A 21426-nucleotide genomic window follows, 5' to 3' on the forward strand; every position below is an offset into this window, starting at 1 on the left:
CTGGATTTTCTACATTTCAATATTGCAGTCTACAAACTAATCTTAAAATATTGTGCACAACATGGTCCCTCTGCCTGAGGCCTGTAGAAAACTCATACCACATGTGATTCATCACAAGTTCAACAGTCCTGAACTATACTATGTCCAGTTTACCCAGAGGAGTTCACTAACCAAACTGCTATAAAAGCTTCTAAACACATACTCTCAATTTCTGCACTTATTCTGGTATGTTCATACAGTAGAATACCATGTAGCCTTAAAAATAATTTTCTCCAAGAATATTTAATTCCATGGGAAAAGATTAATAATAAAAAGGAAAATGGGTTAAGCAGTACAAATGACAATCTTTTAAAAAATACCTAGTTTTTCTAATTAGAATAAAGGAGGTTAGAATGATTATCTTTGGATGTTAGGATAAAAGATTATTTACTTACGAATATTTTAGATTTCTTACTATGGACATGCATTACTTTTATAATGAAGATATTTTTAAGTTAAATCTTATTTGCAATAGGTTCTCTTTAAAGTGACAGTGATAGCAAAATGGCTGGCACTTAGTAACTCAAGAAAAACCTTTTTCAAATTCGTTTGACACTTGGCAAACATTTTCAGGTGCCTATCATGTGCCAAGACATTGTTTGGCAATATGAAATTTAAAGATTCATTAATTAGATTCTCTACACTCGGAATGTTGATAGAGGGCAGTTCTTACCCTCAAGAAACCCAGGATAAGAGGAAAGCAGACGTGCACTATAGGATAGCGCATGCTAAAGGCTGTGACAAAGAGGTGAACAGACCATTCTATCCTTTAAAACCTTATGATCTTATAGAAGAAATTGTGCCTTAAAATCAGTACCATATGGCAGGCTATGAAAGTACAGTATGGGAGATTCAGGAAAAACTCTTAAGGATAATAACACTATACTAAATTTACCTATATTTTTATCTTCTAGATTTCAGCACAAAATGAACATAATTAGGGAAAATAAGGATTTGGCATGTTTCTACACAACAAAACATTCATGGAGGGGAAAGTAAGTATTTCCGTTGATTTTATTTTCCTATGCTTCTGTAAGCTATTATTTTAAACATTAACTCTTTCAATATCTTGAGTAGTGTCACACAATTCAATGATGCCATTCAGCCCTTCTCTTCTGAAAAGCATATGTGCATATTTTAAATGCAAATGCATTTAGAATAAATTATTTTTTTATTTTGACATTTCTGGCTTTCTGTGTCTGTCTTGGAAGGAGTTTGGTAAGAATTATAAGTAACAACTAAAAGGAAGTAAATCAGTTATCCACCCTCTTAGATGCTGTCGATTCATGATGACGTTAGGCAGTAGTAGCAGAGTGTTGACTTCCACAACTTACTCTCCCAGAGACTAGCCTTGTGTGATCAACACATTTTCATATCCATTTGATTGTCAGAAAATATACCCGTAGTACATTTTATAATTTTTCTTTAGGCCTGTAATGAAATTTTAAAATTGGATTTGACCTTTTCTTTTTCTTGGGAGAGGGCAGTGACATTTTTTTAGTAACTTGCTTGGTCAGATTAAGGTATAGATGTTTATTTCCTTTTTGTAAAATGGATGGTAATTCTTGCCCCTCAGATTGCCGTAGGATTAAATGATGTGATATGGAGTGTGCGATGGTTTTTAAATCATGCCTTAAATACATTGAGTATTCAAAGAATGGCACCTGTTGACCATTAGAAAAAAATTTTAGTCTCTGTTCCTTTTGAATGGTAATAAGTAAAATGAGTGTGCCACACTTTGACAAATAGGTGACCACATTATTCCAGATCAGGCCTCAGGTAGATAAAACATGACATATGTACAAAGCCAATAACTAGTTTTTATTCTTAACTTTTAATTTTTTTGGTAATAGTGTGGCAACTTTTTAGTATGGTGCAACATTTGAATTTTGTAGTGTTTCTGGTTCACTTTGGCAAACGGACTGTAATTTTGAAAGATTTGAGTATTTAATTTTGTTTTCTTTTGTATGAGCTTCTAAATTAGCATAATTGTTACTTGTAGAATACTTGTCTTGAAATTTTTTATTCAGTTAATTTTATTGAGTAAAGTTAGAAATTTGGCACATCCAAGGTAATATGAGACTGTAGTTCTTTGAAGCAGCCTTTAAAAAAATTGTATATTTAAATGATCCTTATTTTTTTCCTCAAGTGGTAGACTGCTCTGATCATCATAAAGTAACCGTTTTTAATACAATTATAGCATACTGATGCATTAATTCTAAAGAACAAACTTACTGTAATACTTTTTGCTTTGTGAGCTTGTTAGTAATTGTGATCATCTGGAAAATTTTTTTAATGTTCTTAAAAAGTAGTGACTAAGACTTAAGTCCTCTTTTTTTCTCCTTTTTTGTAATTGGAGAACTGCTTCTGAGCTTGGCAAATTCCTCACCCCCATCATTCGTTCATACCTTGAAACTTTTTTGTTTTATTTTTATAACAGCTTTATTAAGATATAATTTACATGCATAAAATTCATCCTTTAAAGTGTACAGTTTAGTGATTTTTAGTATATTGTAGAGTTGTGAACCATCACCACTAACTGTTTTCAGAACACTTAAATAGCCTCCAAAAAAATCTCAAAAAATATTAGCAATTGCTTCCCTCCTCCCCACTTCCCAGAATCTGGCAGTTACTAATCTACTTTCTGTCTCCGGATTTCCTTATTTAGGACATCTCATATAAGTGGAATTATGCAATGTGTAGTATTTTGTGACTGTCTTCTTTCACTTAGCATGATGTTTTCAAGGTTCATCCATGTTGTAGCATATGTCAGTACTTCATTTCTTTTTATTGCCAAATATTATGTCGTATAGATATACCACATTTTGTTTATTCATTCTTCAGTTGGTGGACATTTGTACTTTTTCACTTTTTTACTGTTAGGAAAATGCTGCTATAAATGTTCATGTACAAGTTTATGGGTGAATCTACATTTCCAATTCTCGTAGGTATACCTAAGAGTGGAATTGATGCTATATGGAGTTATGTAAAGTTATATGGTAAATCTATGTTTTACTTTTTGCAGGAGAGTCAAACTGTTTTCAAAAGTGGCTGCAGCATTTTATAGCCCTACCATTAATGTATGAGGATTCCAGTTTCACCACATCCTTACCAACACTTGTTATGTCCATTTTTCTTTTTTTATTTTAACAATCCTAGTGGGTATGAAGTGGTATCTCATTGTGGTTTTGATTTGCACTTCCTTTATGACTAAGATGTTGAATATTTTTTTATAAGCTTATTGACCATTTATATATCTTTAATGAAATTTCTGTTCAAATCATTTACCCATTTTTTAATTGGTTTATTTGTCTTTTATTGTTGAGATACGAGTTCTTTATATATTCTGAATATAAGTTCCTTATCAGATATATGATTTGTAGATATTTTCTTCTGTTCTGTGGCTTCTCTTTTTCACTTTCTTGATGGTATCCTGTGAAGCACAGTTTTAAATTTTGATGAAATCCAATTTATCTATTTTTTTCTTTTGCCATTTGTGTTTTTGGCATCACATCTAAGAATCTGTTAGCTAATCTAAGGTCTCAAAGATTTAAGCCTGTGTTTTCTTCTAAAAATTTTATAGCTTTGATTTTGAGTTAATTTTTGTATATAGAATAAAGTAGGTAGGGATCTAGCTGTATTCTTTTGCATATGGATATTCAGTTGTCCCATGGCTATCCTTAATCAATACCATACTGTTTTGATTACTGTAGCTTTGAACTGAATTTGAAACCAGGAAGTTTGAAATCCCAACTTTGTTCATTTTTAAGATTATTTTTTGGCTGTTCTGGATCTCTTGCATTTCCACATGAATTTTATTGTCAGCTAGTCAATTTTATAAAAAAAGACAATTGAGGTTTGATAGGGATTGCATTGAATCTGTAGTCAATTAGAGGAGTATTACTAACTTTACAATATTAATTCTTATTCACAAACATGGGATGTCTTTCCATTTATTTAGATCTTTTAAAATTTCTTTTAGCAGTGTTTCATTGTTTTTACAAATACACACATTGAAGCTTTTAACTTATTGAAAGTGCCTACATTTTCCAGATAGTGATAGTTATTTTATTAGGTCATATATGTTTTGTGGCACCAAAACTTTTATTATACTTACCCATTTTATGTGGCAAATTATAAGTTTAAAGTATTTCTCATCAGTCTTAATGTAAAAAATGGCCAAAATTAAACATTTTTTGTTGTTTCAGAGTTTCTAATTGAACCCTCTCTCTAGAAACACGTCTGTATACAACAAATTTTGCATGTGATTTTGGGGATATAGGGCCTCAGTTTTAAGAGACTTCATTCATGCCTATGTATATACCGCTAATCCAGCCCCAACATTTCAGGAATATATATTGATAGTGGCAGTAAAAATGAATAAATATTTTTCTTTTAATGTGCCTAAATTAAAGATAACCTCTACAGATATTTCTCTTGTCAACAAAAGAAATTCCAAACCCAAAGAAAGGTTTAAAGAGTTTATGTAAGCCAAGATTTAGGGGCTAGTCCTTGTTGCAGAATCTTAAAGGAGTGAGAAAATGCTCCAGGGCATACCAGTTTTGCATTTTATTTTATATTTAGAATAAAAGGAGAAGGCGTAAAGAGGATTACATGAAATTCATTGGTGGTAGATTAAGGAGAAGCAGGGTGGGGAGCGAAGTAAAACAGGGAAATCAGCGAAGTAAAACAGGGATTGGATAAAAAGTAAAATGGAGAGATACCTTTTTGTGTGTGTGTGTTGGTGGGTGCAGGATAGGTAATGTTTAACATACATAGTTAACAGAGGTGTGCGAGTAAAAAATAATGAGGAATGTTGGAGTAGTCTTGCCTGGTACCAGGGGTGTTTATCTTTAGAGGTCTAGAGCAGAGATCATGTTGACGTTTTAAGTATGTTGCTCTAGATGCGTGACAGCAATGGATAGAGCTTGCTCAAGGTAAAGATTAATCTATCGTATAGGCCTTTGGGCATGATTTCCCATCATAACCCACTCAGGAATCTTATAATCAAACATTACTTTCGTTGATGAGCTTGTCAGGCTTGCCAGCATAGCCCCCTTTTTCGTTCATAACCTTGAGGATATTCATGTGATCCATTTCATTTAACCTTTGTAATAGTTTTCATATGTCTCACTTTGTAGCCACTACTTGTGCATTTATTAATTCAGGTCTGTTCATCATCAGCCTAGACTCCTAGGCTGGCAAAGTAGCCTTTCCTCTGTGCCTGTCATTTTCCACTTAAAAAGCACATAATTATGTTTCTTCTGGAAGGAACAGGAAAGGAGAGTAGATTTCAGGGGGTAAAAAGCACTTTTCTTTCATAAAAGAGCATTTTCTTTTTTTGCCTAAACAAGCTATTTCTGTTAGGAAGGATGATGCATATGTTTCAGTTACAGCAGCAGTGCAGATTCACTATGGAAACGTCAGAGTAATGTTCAGAATCTACCTGTGGATCATTTGCATATATTAATTGTAGCAAATAGCAAATGGTCTGAATTTAAAAGTAACATTTTAGTATCTGAACAGGATTTTAACTTCAATACATTGGGATATGTGGTGATCATTCTATGAAATTCAATGGCAAATGCCCACTACATTCATAGACAGCCCACCTAATGCCTAGATAGAGGAAATTGAGTTACGAGTTGAGGAAAAGTGAAACTGGTGAATTTCTGAAACCTTTCTTCTAAGTAGGAATAGAATCCTACAAAAGAGATGCCCTTCTCTTTAGCTGCCTGGCATTTACACACCTCACTAACTGATAGCCCTAGGCATCCTGAGGTTTTTTTCCCTTGCTTTATTAATATAGGCTCTTGACCCTGCCAGACTCTAACCTTAGATGAGTCCATCCTGAATTCTCTTTGTGTTTTCTTTGTGTAACACTTTGCAATTATTATCAGGCAGTCTGAAATATGAACATCTTTTATCCAGAAGTGCATGTAGGTTACATCTGTTTTATAGGAATTTTATATTTTGCACACAATGTTGTATTAAAAAGTAGCAAAGGTAGTCTTTCCAGCATATGATACTGGAATACTGGGATATCATGCAAAAAATACATGCAAAAAAATGAATCTAGGCATGGACTTTAACTCTTCACAGATTAACTCAAAATGGATCACAGACCAAAATGAAATTCAAAACTGTAAAACTCCTAGAAGATAACATGGGAGAAAAACCTAGATGATGATGGGTTTGGTGGTGACTTTAGATATGACACCAAAGGCATGATCCATGAAAAAATGAATTGATAAGTTGGACTTCATTAAAATTTAAAACTTCTGCTTTGCAGAATATACTGTCAAAATGTAGAGACAAGGTGGGAGAAAATATTTGCAAAAGACATATTCGATAAAGGTCTGTTAATCCAAAATATACAAAGAATCCTTAAAACTCAACAATAAGAAAACAAACAACCTGATTAAAAAATTAGTCAAAGACCTTACAGATACCTCACCAGAGAAGATATACAGATGGCAAATAAGCATATGAAAAGATGCTTCACATCATATGTTATCAGGGAAATGTAAATGTAGAGATACCACTACACATTTATTAGAATGGCCAAAATCCAGAACACTGACAACACCAAATACTGGCAAGGATACGGAGCAACAGGAACTCCCATTTGTCACTGGTGGGGATGCAGAATAGTATAGCCACTTTGGAAGACAGTTTGGTGGTTTCTTACAAAGCTCAACATCCTCTTACCATATGATACAGTAGTTACACTCCTTAGTATTTACCCAAAAGAATTGAAAATTTATGTCCACATAAAAACCTGCACATAGATATTTATAGAATCTTTATTCATAATTACAAAAACTTGGAAGTAACCAAGATGTCCCCCAGGTAAATGGATAAACTGTGGTACATCCGGACATTATTCAGTGTCTAAAAGAAATGAACCATCAAGGCATGAAAAGACATGGAGGAAACTTAAATGCATATTACTAAGTGAAAGAAGCTAATCTGAAAAGGCTAGGCGCTGTATGATTTCAACTATATAACATGGAAAAGGCAAAACTTTGGAGACAGTAAAAAGATTAGCAGTTGCCAAGGTTTAGGGGAGAGGGAGGGATAAATAGGCAGAGCACAGAGGATTTTTAGGGGACTACTGCGTATGGTACTGTAATAGTGGATACATGCCATTATATATTGTCCAAACCCATAGAAACTACAATGCCAAGAGTGAACCTTAATGTAAATTGTGGACTTTGATTGATAATAGAATGTCAGTGTAGGTTCCATCAATTGTAACAAATATTCTACTCTGGTAGGGGAAGTTAATAATGGGGGAGACTGTACATGGGTGGTGACAGGGAGTATATGGAGAATCTCTGTATCTTCTGTTTAATAGTGAATTTAAAACTGCTCTAAAAAATAATTTTTAAAAAACTAGCTTCATTTGAACTAGAAAAAATATGGACCTTGCATCATGGAATTTAAATCCTTTTAATACAGTAGGTCCTCAATAACATTCATTCAGTGTCGTTTCTTTACAACATTAATGAGATGCTTTAGGAACTTGTGTTTATGTCAATTAGCCTATGGTAAAATTGGTTTCATTATATGTCATTTTACCACAGTTCCAAGAACCTATCAGTGATGTTTAGTGAGAACTTACTGTCCTACATTTCATGAGATGCCCTTTATTTCCTCTGGGACATTTCTGAGTTATTGTGACAGATGTTTGCACAGAGAGTATGTCCTATACATTCTTTCTTTCTCTTTTCTGAGTAGTACAACTTCTGATGTGTTGAGACCTCTTAGGTGAAGCTGATCTTTCAAGTGGAGTTTGACCATGATCAGAGTGTCCTGGTAATACAGCCAGATGAATGATCAGTTTGCCTATTTTGTTCTGTGTTTTAAATGTGAATGCAGCAGTCATAACTGCTGGAAACATAATGATGCTAATTACAATTAGTTCAGAAACTCTTGGAGTTTTGAGCCCCTCCTCTATTATGGAATCAGCAGTATAATAGCAATAAGAATAGCTAATACATTTATCAATTGTAAACAATAAGTGACAAGCACTTTACATGAATTATTTCTTTTAGTCCTCACATTATGAGGTAGGTATACATGTTATCAATATCTTCATATGGGGAAACTGAAGTTGAGAGAGATTAATCAGGATATCAGAGGATACATAGAAAGCGAGTTGTCTAGGCAGTATTCAAACCCAGGCAGTGTGATTACAGAGCTGGTGGGTTTAACTTTTAAGCTGTAGTACTTCCTTTAGCAGTGCTTACCTTTGATGTCCTAAGTCTTTGAGAAATCTTGTACTTTAGTTTTAGTTATCTTTAATTTCACCTGATGGTCAAGTAATTGGATTCTCAAGCTTTTAATAAAAGAAAAACCCTAGATTCTGCGAGAATCCTAAAGGCTTATGGAAATTGGTGGCCAAAACATATTTTAAATGGTCGAAGGAACTAGGGTATTCAACCTAGGGAAGAGAATTCAAATTGAAATTGACAGAAAAATTAGATATGTTCTGTGTGAAGCTGAAAGACAGAACTTGGACCAGTGGGTAAAATTTATGGGGAACATATATATTGGCTTAGTTCTAAAGAACAGAGGTCAATATCTGCTTTACTGGGAAATGAATAGAGTTAACTTTTGGGGAAGGTTAATTAGTTCCCTTGTGCGAGTAGTCAGCCATTAAAACTAGGTAACTTTGCTCAGGATACCATAAGGGTTCAAGCTACATGCTATGGAACTAGACTAGGTAACATAAAAATTGTCTTCCATCTCTGATTAGATCTGTCTGGATTATTTAAAGCCCATTGCATAGGCTAGCCACTGAAAGGATTGAAGATCTTAGTTTTAAAAGTAATAAAGGTTTTATGAGCTTAAAAAATTTGAGAACCATTATTTTATAGGAAAAATAAGTTTTTTTCTGTATTTTATAAAAAGAAAGTAATGTTGAATTTTGTCTACTTTGAGAGAACTGAGTAATACAAATTTCTTTGCATAAAAGTATAACCATGATGGTAGCCAATATTTTTGTAGTATCTCTATTGAACACTATTGTACATGCCTAATTGATATAAGCTAGTTAAGAGTATTCAAGTCTGAAATTACTTTCAAACAATGACTGACGAGTATCTTAGCTCTTACTATTTTGAAGTTTATTTCATATATCTGAATTAGTTAATTAAATAAGTAAAATGTTGAGAGAAAAGTAGGTCTCTCAGGGACTCTCTTATTTACTACTATATCATTGAACCCAGCACAGTGTTATGTGCTCTTCAAATACTGGACTTGTCCATGGTAATACTTAATACAGTATCTGAGCCAACATGTTAGTTGTTTTTTTTTAAGTTGCCATGTAAAAAAAATCATGTTATAAAAAGTTGTGTCAAAGAGGAAAGCAATATTAATAAGGACTAGAAAGTTCAATGATATAACATTTTTATTTGCAGGAATTAAAGTAACATAGGAGCATGTTTGTTTTAGTTCAAGTTAATATAAGTTTGTCTGCTAAAAAATCTGAACATCACTTGTCAAATCCAAAATTCGATTATATCTCCAGCTTTTGCTTCAGTGATCTTTGCTTTCAGATGATCTTTCTTCTCTTCATCAGCTCTATTATTAGCACAGTGTTTTTTAACTTGTTTATATCTTATCACCAATTGATATGGGAGCAAAAGGCCCCACAGATAAAGTAGTTGCCTCAGTTTTTTATTTACTTAAATAGCATTAGTTACCTAATTCTAAGTAACATATAGTTAATGGGTGATATAAATCATATTTCTTAATAAGCTATCACATTAGAATAAATCTGTGAATTATGAAAACATAAGGAGTGGAACAAATACCAGCTCTCTCTATAGGCATTTATTGATGTGTGTAACTAGTTTCGAATAAAAAGGAAACAAGTGCAGTAAGTAAAGTCAATAATGATTATTAATTTCTCAGTTGGGAGGGAAAATGTTTGCTTTCACATTTCTTCATATTATGTATATGGCATTATCTGTCATAAATTTCTCATGTTTTACTTTATTTAGTCTTTATTCCTTTCGTAATTTGATTTTCTATAGCTGTATTTTTGTAATAAGAACTTTTAGTATGATAATTTTTAACAATTAGCCAACAAATTCATCTTAAACCTATACAACAGCAAATTAATTTATAAATGGCAGTTTCTCTCTGCAGATAGTGAATAAAATGTACTTTCATAAGAATATGGACTTAAGTCTTTTCCTAATGTTATAAGGGTTATGAGTAAAAAATTGGTGTGAAATTAGTTGCTATTCGTTTTGTTTCCTAATGTTATAAGGGTTATGAGTAAAAAATTGGTGTGAAATTAGTTGCTATTATGTTTTATTTTAAAAGCAAGAACAAGTCTATGGCCATGCCACCCTGAACATGCCCAATCTTGTCTGATCTTGGAAGCTAAGCAGGGTCGGGCCTGGTTAGTATTTGGATGGAGACCACCTAGGAATACCAGGTGATTTAAAAAAAAAAAAAAAAAAAAAGAGCAAACCAGAGGATCATAGATTTGAATGCATGTTGACTCGTTGGATAGATTGATCTATTTAGCTATTTGACAGACATTTATTGAGCATCTCTGTATGCAGTTCTGGGTACTACTATGGGTTTCTGAGATAATGAAGACCTGTACCTCCCTGAATTTATGGAATCTTTGTCTATTCTTTATGACTTAGGACATTAGTGGCTTAGTAAAAGATTTAAAAAACTTAAGTTACAAGTGTTGTGACTTATGAGATCATTCAGATTTTAATCTCTAAATCTAATATCCGAGGGGGCTTTTTAGGTATTCTTTGAAGGTTTGGGGCTGCTATAGAAGTGTTTTAAATGACCTAAATGTATTTGCCTTATCCTTAGAGGGAGGTTCAATAGCCATTCTAGAGGAGAGAGTCATGGGAGCTCTTATGGAAGAAGGGAAGGCAAAGAGAGGGGAATGGAAGGGAATTCTGAGAATTTTCTTATGCTTTCTTCTTAAGGAATGCTTTAGAGTTTAGTATATATCTGAAAGATAGCTAGCTCTGAGTTTACTAGTCATGACAGTACTTTGGGCCTAATGGACACGTAATTCTAGGATTCTTTTGTTGAAGGATCTAGAATGTGTTCTCCCAATATATGGGTATTTAAAAGAAATAATTTAAATAAAAAAGTTAAAATTCAGTTGCATTAGACACATTTTAAGTGCTCAATAGCTATATGTAACTTACGGCTACCTTATTGGACAGTGTAGATGTAGAATGTTTCCATCATCTTGGAAAGTTCTTTTGCACAACACTAATCTAGATGATAAAGTTACAAGAGAAAGATGTTAGAAGGGCTTAGTTGTACGAAGGAGATTAATATAGAATTGCAAAATATATTTTCTTAACTGAGCTCCCCTAAGACTTGGAATGTGACATCAGTTGACATTTGGAACATTTCAGGCATTTAATTTTTATACTTTTGCTACCAGAGTAAAATAAACAAATTCTGCAGGGAAAAAAATACTTGTATTATATGGTAAAAATTAATAAAATCTATTATTTTTTCTCAAATGGAAATAACCTTATCATTTTTATTATATAATGTACTGATTAGAAAAAAATAGACTAAAAAATTAAAATATGAGAGATTTCTCTCGATCTTAATGGAAATATTTCTAGTGTGTTAACCTTGAGTCTGATAATGGCTGTTGGTTTAAGGTAATGTATGTCTTTTTACTGTATTAGTAGTTTAAAGAAGAAAAACATGATCTTCATAGATATTAAAAAAGGCATTTGTTTATATTTAACATCCACTTTGATCATTTAAAAATCTCTTACTAAAATACAAATAGACGTTTCAATAAATATGATCAATTATATTACTAGATTTTTCTAACATCAAACTCTTCTTAAAATGAACCTTCTTTGGGCATGATGTATTATTATTTTAATATGTTGCTTGATTCTTATAGCTAATATTAATTTTTTAAAAATTGGTGAATTTTTCTTCTTTTTTTTATGTCATCTTAGTAGATTTTAGTATACTAAAAGAACTAAAAAGCTGCCCTTTGTTTTTTGGAACAATTTAAGAAGCATGGGACTTAACCTGCTCCTAAAACAAGGAGGTTTTATCTCCTTGTTTGAGACTTGGTGCTTTTAGGCTATAATTCTTTGCAGCTTTCTAAAGTTCTTCTATATAGCAGTGATTTATTCTTAGTTTTCAAATTTATTAGCATTGATTTACACACTTCATTTTTTATTTTTTCTGTATGTTTATAAATTATTTTTAATTTTGTTTTTATGTTTTCTTAGACTGGCTAATGTTTTACCTATTTTATTTACAAAGAACAAATTCTTCAGTTTTAAATGTTTTTCTAATGCAGTTTCACTTTATCATTGTGTTTTCCTCTCTCTTCTAAAGGGTTACGATATCCAAATGTTTTTTTTCCTTGATATGTTACTTTAAGTGAAGGAAGTGAAGCGAGAAGTGAAAATTGCTTGTCTGTGGTATAGGCTTCCTACTTCTATAAAATTGCAACACTTAAATGTAATAGGTATTCGCTTAGATAGAAATGATTAAGATTCCAGAATATGGCAGTGACTGACCAGTGTCAGGTCATGGCTTTCTTAAAAGAATATTTTGAAAGACTGATTAGTGTGCAGTGTCTTTTTTTTTTTTTTTTTGAGATAAAATTTTTCCATTTAGAATCTTTTGGGGTCCTCAAGATTGCTTACATTGACTGTACTTTTCTATTTAAGGATCTTACTAGTTCACAGTAAATGAGTGGTGGCTGGGTTTTAATACCAATTATATTTTAGAGTGTTTAAAAAATGTGAGAATATAAAACGAAGCTGTATTTTGTCACCATTAATCAGTTAACACATTTTGTTTATTTATTGAAATGCTCCTTTTGTGTTGAAATCATATATATTTTCTTATAAAATGTTTCTTTAAGACTAAATTCAAACATTTTCCTTTGTAGGTATAAGCGTGTCTTTTCAGTTGGAACCCATGCGATTACTACATATAATCCCAATACTTTAGAAGTAACAAATCAGGTAATTATATTAGAAGCTGTTAGGTGTTCGTTTGAACACCATTTGAATTTTAAAAGCCAGGACATGAACCATAACCCCTGGTCTGAAATCAGTACTTTAGGATAGAAATGTCAAGTCCGAAAAAGATCGATATGCTTATATAATGCTCAGTGCTCAGGACCAAAAATAAGTAAATAGAAGGGGATAGGAAGACAATGTACTTATTTCTAGGCCCTAAATGGTATAACTTTTTGATATGTTATTATAGATTATAGTCATCTCTTTTATGTAAAATTGGTAAATTAGTTCTTTATAATTTTAAAAGTTATGATGTTACCATGACACAGGCAAACATGCCACAAGTACAATTACAAGTGCAGTGGTCAGAAAATACTTATCATGGAAGATTACTGATTATAAAGTCAAGACTAACCTGACATGGATGGGCAACGTGTGTGTGTAGTGTGTGTGTGTGTGTGTGTATTCTAGTTTATTTTAATTTGAAATTAGGCATATTTTACAGATCCCTTTTTTGTTTTTAACAGATTTACAGGTAGTCAAAATTTATTCCCCAATTTGTTTCACTTCTGTTTTTTAGTTGTTTTGGATTAATGTCATTAATCATTAAAATTGGAATACAGATGGGTTTTTTTTTTTTTAATTGTCTCTAATGACTGAAAACTTTTAAAAGAATTTGTTATAGAATTACTATAAGATATAACTTCTCTAGACCTTGATGTTTTGTAAAATTTTTCTCATTTAATCAGTGACTGTGAAACTGAAGTAGTGAAAATAATTGTCAAATTTATAGCACCAGTTGAGAGAATTCCTTTCTTTTGTTAGTGGCCTTATGGAGACATTTGCAGTATCAGCCCTGTTGGAAAAGGACAAGGAACGGAGTTCAACCTCACATTTCGTAAAGGCAGTGGAAAAAAGTCAGAAACTTTAAAATTTTCTACAGAGCACAGAACAGAACTTCTTACAGAAGCATTGGTAAGAACAGTTTCATGTTAATAAACTAAATTTCTCTTATTTAAAAAAAAAAAAAAGTTTTTTAAAGCACAGATATTAATGTTCTGAGCCTCTGTTCCCATGATGCTTATTTTTTCTTATTGACCTTTAACTCGACACTGTAAAACTTTCACTTTTCTCTAACTGAAAGACTCAAAAACCCTGTATGTTTCATAGATTTTAGTCTTTTTAAGTGTATATACAGAACAAAACAGGTTGTTTAATTATCTTGTTTTTCAAAAACGTTCCACGCATTCTCTATTAAATATCCTTAAACAATACCTTTAATAACATTTTTTTTTTTTATATCAAGTTTACAAGTTGGAATTTTGCGTATTCTGGATAGAAAGGACTGATCTGTGATTCTTCCCTTCTGCTCTGTTCATTAACTGTCGTTCTGCTTTCTCTTTCAGAGATTTAGAACTGATTTTTCAGAAGGAAAAATCACAGGAAGGGCAAGTATCTAACATTTATTAATATCTATTTTTATTTGTTCAGCTATTGTCCTTTATTGTAAAAATCATTCCACGATCTCTGTGTTCCTTTTCTGGCAAAGCTAAAGGGTAAAAATGAAAACAATTTTAATGTATCCTGATAACTACGTGATAAAGAAGTGAATGTAGTTTCACAGGAAATGCAAATATGAAGAATTAGATTTACGGCTGCTAATGCCGATAATTGGGAAAATTTTCAGGCAGAGAACTATATAGCATTGAAAACAACCCTATTGCCATTCAAGCAGTCTTTATTCAGTATTCAACACAGCAACAGTAAGCATTGTACTGCTGATAATAGTTGTTAGAACATGGCAATATTCGTTTGTTGTAGGAGTTTCCTTTTTTAGAAGTATTACAGTTGTAAGGTTTGAGTATATCTTGTATGTTCTTAGAGTGGATCTGAATGGTAAGTTTTACATGGTATGCTGACATCTTTGGGGAAGTCATGGTTACTTATTAAAATCTTCTTAACTTTCCCCAGGTTTTTCCTAGTAATATTACAGCAGCATTTAAACTAAATCAGAGATTTCTAGGATGGGAAATGGGAATTTATTCTTTTTTTCAGTCCCTTGAAATATTGAATTTTTTTCCATGAGATGGTATGCTTTTACAATTGGGAAGTTACAGGGGGCAGAATAATACCTAAACTCATAGTATTGTTCAGAACTCTGGCTTCTGACAAAAGGCAGGAACCGAATTCTGATACACTGGCAGTGCCATTTTCCTGTCTTTTTAAAGCTCTCATCCTTTCTATGGATGTTCTACTGCATGTTTCAGCATCCCAGAGTCTTAATGATCTCAACTCAAGCAAGTGGCTGATTGCCCAGGAGCCATTTAAAACAGTTTAATGGCAGTTGGCAAGCTGCTTGTTTCTTGTTGCTGATAAACCACAGACAAATTTCTATAAATCATAATTTGGTATGCTTATTTTATTTTTGCAGGTGAGTTTTCAGCATGTCTCATCTGTTTGGAAAACAACTGATTCCAAAAGCATACTAATAGATTCTGTTGATAAGTTTCTTTCTATATCAGTTAACTTCAGCAACTTAATACTTTTCAAAACTTTGTGGTGGAAACAGTATCTCTAGAAGATTGCCTGAAAGACAGTCTGCCTGATTTTATATCAGAAATAAGTGGTATCTCCTCCTCCCCCAGATGCTGTGCTGGCTAAACAACACTCTTGCATAAGCTGAATTTGGTCTTCAGACCTTCCAAATTGCCCCTAGATATACTCTAAATCTCAGGTTTCTCTTTCATGGCCTCCACAGTCATGAGGGATAATGATTTGTTTCCATTGAGCATATCTCATTATGACAGTTGATTATCTGCTAGAAAGAATGTAGAATATCCTGCATAGTGGATTGGGCATGTAAATAGGCATAGTTTGGAAAAGCACCATCATTTTTGTGGCTTTCCTTTTACCCCCACTCCTGGAGAGGTATGGCACAGCTTCATCCTTCAGTTTGGAAATCAAGTCTCTAAATACATTCTTGGGTTATGCAGGCCCTATTGTCTTTCTGCAGAATTCCTTTTATGGAACTATAATGTGTATGATGCTATCGATCAATAATGCCGAGGGGCCTTGATGTCATGTGATCCTGTGAACCTCATAGCTGGGTTTAGTATTGGGGTGTTAGTGGAGGTGTTTATTATTTAATGCCTAACACTCTATTCTGAACAGCCATGAGAGAATTTCCCTCTTATTTCATAATAAGAAATAGTTGTACTCTTGAGCAACCCATTTAATTTTACCTTAACCATTTAATTTTCCTCATATTGAAGGGTAGGGAATTGTGGACTTTTTGGATGGGCAAGGGGATATTCATTTCACATCTGACATTTTGTTATCCTTATATTCTCTTTGCTTCATTTTGTCTTTTAAATTCTTTTTTCTGTATCATATAATTTTGTTTAGCAGCCTCCACTAAGCCCTTTTTTCTTTTTAAGAATTTAAAACTGGGTAGTAAATGAATGTTGACAGTTCTAGTCATTTCTGATACTAGGTACTTTAACTTACAAAAGAATGTTTTGGTCTAAATGGAATTTTACTTGCTAATAAGACCAAACTTCTGAAGGTAACTTTCCACTGGTGTGATTAGAAAAGCCTAAAGTGAAACTGAGGCTTCAGCTTTTGTGTATGTAGAAAGAAAATCTATATTAATATCTTGGATAGTTCAGATTGTTTAAACTGAATACTCTAACTTCCCCAAAATGTGTCTTAGCTCTTTCCTGGATCTAAATTAAAAGAATCCATCAACAAAAGTTGAAATCTTTTTCCCAATAAAACTCTTTGAGAATAACATTTCTGTTTAGGATTTCTTTTTTCTTCCTATAGATTTGCATCAAAGTGACTTAAAATTGTTTTTGCAAAGTATTGTAACCCCAAACTTAATTTAAAAAGGACATATTGTCTTCAGTTGGAGTGAACATTCTTAATTAAATAAACACAAACCTCCAAATAGCTAAAATTAATGTCTTTAACATTTTGGATATTAGCTCTAAATATTTATAGTATTGTTCAGATTTTTGGTTGTTTCGTCAATAACCGACACATTAAATGTAACTTTATTTTATGGTAAGTGTATATATATGAACCTAAAATTAATATTATTTTCCTCTAGAGATATAACTGCTATAAGCATCACTGGAGTGATACAAGAAAACCTATTATCTTGGAAGTAACTCCTGGAGGCTTTGACCAAATTAATCCTGCAACCAATAGAGTCCTCTGTTCCTATGACTATAGAAATATTGAAGGATTTGTAGATCTCTCCGATTATCAAGGAGGGTTTTGTATACTTTATGGAGGATTTAGTAGATTGGTAAGTGCTGTTTTTAAAGAGTTATTTAAAAAGGGGCATGACCATTTGAAGGAAAGCAGAGTTTTGACACTTCATTTTGAAATTTCATGTGATTCCTTTGGGAGGAAGTGTGATATTAAGAGTTTAGGTTTTGATATCAAAGAGCTTGAATCCCAATTTGAAGATCTCTAAAATGAGAAGAGTGATATACATGTCTTTTTTTTTTTTTTTTTTTTGAGAATCAGGCGAGATAATTTATGTAAAATGTTTAGCACAATGTATGGCTTAGTGTTCAATAAATGATAGAATTTTTATTTTCATTAGTTTTGATGTCTTGAAAGTTTCTAAGCTTTCTTTGTGAAAGTAATTTAAAGTCTCTTATTTTTATATCCTTTCCTCAGCTGTTTGTAATCTGAAATCTGAGTATTGAAACTTCAAATTTGGAATTCATTGCATGTTTTTGTCTTGAAATTATGAATTATACGTAAATTGTGGAGTATAGCAGAAGCTGTTTAAGATGCTGAGACCCTGTTTGTTAACCAGTACTAGAAGCTGAGATATAGATGATGACCATCTTTTTATAAGAAATGTCCTGCCTTCCTTAATGAAACTCCGCACCTCCAAGATGAGCAGTAGAGAGAGTCCACATAGAGAGGCTCAGCTGAGCTGTCTCTTGAGAATTTTAATTCCTATAGCTACCTCAGCGGCCTGGGTAGAGTACTCCAAGATTTAGTGTTCTGTACATAAGTTATACTACTCTGGGTAGCAGAGCCAGGGCGAGCCTGAAACTTTTAAATACATAAGAGCCTATAGAGTAGCAAAAAGAAAGTAAAGAGAATGAAAGGGGAGGCAAACAATATGATTTACAAAATATGTTAGTTCTTCAGAGCTTTATAAGCCTTTTTCCATCCTAAATTTCACTGTTTATCCAGGTGATGGGTGCCATCCTAGTGTCCCTCATCTAAGAGAACACATGTTACCTCTGAATCTAGACCCAAAAGATGAAGACCCAAAGAGAAAATTAGTTCCCTCTCCCACCCAAAAGCAGCCTAAAAGCTTGCTATGGTAGTGTTGTTGTCCAAAGCCTTGTCTCTTTCCTGGGCAGTGGAAGTTTGTAATGATTAATCCCTTGGTGGAAAACTATGGCCCTGCAGACCTTAACAGAGTAACTGTATCACAGTAATTCAACCAAGCCTTACAGTACATATGGTAAATATTAAGGATGAGAATTCTGATACTTCTCAATTGCCAACATATTTTATTGCTTAATGGCATCAAGCAGTTTTGATTTTAATCATCTGCTTTCTAAACATACTCCCTGCCTTTTAAAAGACACTAGCTAAAATGAATTAATTCACTACAAGTATAGTAACGTGACAGATTCATTCAGGAAATCTGTATCTGGTACCTTCTGATCCATAGTGACTGTGATAAGCTGCTGGGAATAAAATCAGGTTTTAAAACATGATCCTATCTAGTGCTTCTCAGTAGGTGAGATTTCGGTATTCTGGACAAGACAGTTCTTTCTTGTGTGGGACTCTTCTGCCCTTTGCAGGACATTTAGTATTTCTGGTCTCCAGGCACTGAATGCAAGTAGCAATACCTTATTCTTAACCTTTATAAATACACTCCTGAGGGTTGGTTTGCAATATCTATGGGCCAATGACTTTATACATTTAAACATTCTTCAAGGTAATCTTTTAAGAAGGCCCACTGTGAAAACAGATTAAATCATAGCTACCTTAGTTGAAACTGGAATCCTGCCCACATACTACTCACCATTCCCATTGGACTTGGCTGGAGTCCCTAGGGAGCCTTTTGAAAGTTCCAGAGTGCTATTTTCCACATGGTGATGAGAACCAGACTGTGAGTAGCTATAATTTCCATTCAGTGAGTTATTTGCAAGGCTCTGTATCTCAGACCGTGTGATTTTAATTTAGTTATAGTGTTTCTACCACAACACATTGATTATTTACCTATGATGATATCTACTACCTTTTTTTCCTCTAGAATTGCTACTTCAGTCTCTTTTCTATGAGTTGATTCAATATGGCTACATTTTACATATTTCAACCCTGACTTTTTAAATTTCAAAATTTGTGCAGCATTTGTTTGCATCAGAGCAAAGAGAAGAAATTATAAAAAGTGCAATAGATCATGCTGGCAACTACATAGGTATTTCACTGCGGATCAGAAAAGAACCTTTAGAATTTGAGCAATATTTGAATCTCCGCTTTGGAAAATACAGCACTGATGAATCCATCACATCTTTAGCAGAGTTCATAGTCCAAAAAATATCTCCTAGACATTCGGTAAGACCCATGTGTTAAAGATAAAAGTTTGTTCATCTGATTATGACATTTTTCTTTGATAACTTTTTAATGTCTTGATTTTGTTTAAAGGAACCTGTAAAAAGAGTACTAGCGCTTACAGAAACATGTTTAGTAGAACGGGATCCAGCAACCTATAATATTGCAACATTGAAGCCGTTAGGAGAAGTAAGTCCCATCAGTATTAGCTTAAATGAGATTTCTTCCCATTGATAAAGTAGAATAAATTTCTTTCTATTATAATATTTTTTCATGCTTGAAGAATGAGAAACAGGAAGAATATATATTTTTAATTCTTCACATTATTTATTGACCTTAGAACAATGAATATTTCAAAATTTATTTTCCACATATATAATGAATGGAACTTTTTATTCAATAATTATATGAAATTTTGATATTGTAAACATTACATTTTTAAATAATCAACTTTCGTAAAAGATGATGTGTGGTTTTTCTAACAAAATACAATCAAACTAAACATCTTTTGATGAACTTGTTTTTTGTCTTTATTAGGTATTTGCATTGGTTTGCGACTCAGAAAATCCACAACTTTTTACCATTGAATTTATAAAAGGGCAAATACGGAAGTATTCTTCAACAGAGAGGTATTTTTTAAATCCATTAAGCTTTTGAGAGTCTATTATGTGCAAAGCACAGTGCTCTATCAAAGAGGGAAAACAAATTTACAATCCAGAACTTTAAATTATGTAATTTAGGTAAAGACATTATTTTATTGTATGTTTAAATGACTTTCATTCAGTTGTCAAATTCCTAAAGAGAATATAAAAATGGTGACTTGGTTTTAAATGAAATGATGAAAATAAAGTGTTTCGGAAGCATAAGCTTTTAAAGCATATTTTAAAATAGCAACTACTACTTTTCATTGTTAAATTGTTGGATATTTAAAGTAGCAAGTTGCTTTAAATACTATACTCGAAGTTACTTTTCTATGTTAGTTTATTAGGCTAATTACTAATTTTCCAGTAGAATATTCATATGTTTATATTACTGTGGCTTGGTTGTTGAGTACAAACCTGTGAGATGCTATAGCTCATAAACTCCTCCTGTAAGCTAAACATACTTACCTTGTGCTGTGCTGTTCTGTGCTGTTCTGTTCTGTAAATGACTGTATCTCCCTTTATATACTAAGCCATTGTCATGGGATTAGCAGTGTTTACATTCCAAGCAGTTCTTTCAGTAAATAGATAGAGACTTAATCTGTTTTTAAAACTTAGTTGAAACAGTTATGTACATTTTGCCATTGTTTGTAATATAACCTTATTGAAGTGTTTTTCACTTTCTGTGGTATGACTAGTAACTTTCTTACCTTAGAAAGCTTTTGATATAAAGTCAACAAAATGGTATCTTAAGCAAAAGGTTGTATTTTTTCCTGTCCTGAATTGAAGGAAGAGAACTTCTGAAAAATAGTGCAGATGTTCCAGTCAGAGGAAGGATCTCAATACTTACAGTTTGTCATGTCTATTATGTAGCTTTATGTACATTATATTGATGAATTTTAATGATAGTACTAGGAAGAAGGTTCTGTTATCACAAGTAAAGCTTACATTCGGAAAGTGCAGTAATTTCTTTGTGATTTTGAATTTGGAAAAGATTTCTTAGATATAATACCAAAAGCACAATTATAAAAGAAAAAATTTGACTAATTAAACTTTGTTCAAAACTTAAAACTGCCCATTAACTAAAAGAAATAAACAAGCCACAGACAGGGAGAAAATATTTGGAAAACATA

The 21426-nt window shown here is 32.7% G+C and overlaps 1 protein-coding gene and 1 pseudogene across 4 annotated transcripts in view; both read left to right on the forward strand.

Annotated features, from left to right (window-relative positions):
• DNAJC13 (DnaJ heat shock protein family (Hsp40) member C13) overlaps positions 1–21426 on the forward strand; it is a 108165-nt gene that overhangs the window by 16459 nt on the left and 70280 nt on the right. For 2 of the 4 annotated variants that reach the window (XM_039837141.1, XM_039837142.1), the window contains exons 2-10: positions 673–787; positions 954–1034; positions 12980–13055; positions 13878–14027; positions 14459–14500; positions 17164–17364; positions 19449–19655; positions 19746–19841; positions 20190–20281. In XM_039837141.1, the coding sequence (XP_039693075.1) occupies positions 765–787; positions 954–1034; positions 12980–13055; positions 13878–14027; positions 14459–14500; positions 17164–17364; positions 19449–19655; positions 19746–19841; positions 20190–20281 (968 nt within the window). In that variant the 5' untranslated portion in view covers positions 673–764. The remainder of the gene's footprint in view (positions 1–672; positions 788–953; positions 1035–12979; positions 13056–13877; positions 14028–14458; positions 14501–17163; positions 17365–19448; positions 19656–19745; positions 19842–20189; positions 20282–21426) is intronic. The other 2 variants (XM_039837143.1, XM_039837144.1) reach the window with 1 other exon arrangement.
• On the forward strand, positions 10390–10507 carry LOC120582636 (uncharacterized; annotated as a pseudogene).

This window comes from Pteropus medius, unplaced genomic scaffold (genome assembly GCF_902729225.1).
Source record: "Pteropus medius unplaced genomic scaffold, Ma_sr-lr_union100, whole genome shotgun sequence".
NCBI lineage: Eukaryota > Metazoa > Chordata > Mammalia > Chiroptera > Pteropodidae > Pteropus > Pteropus medius.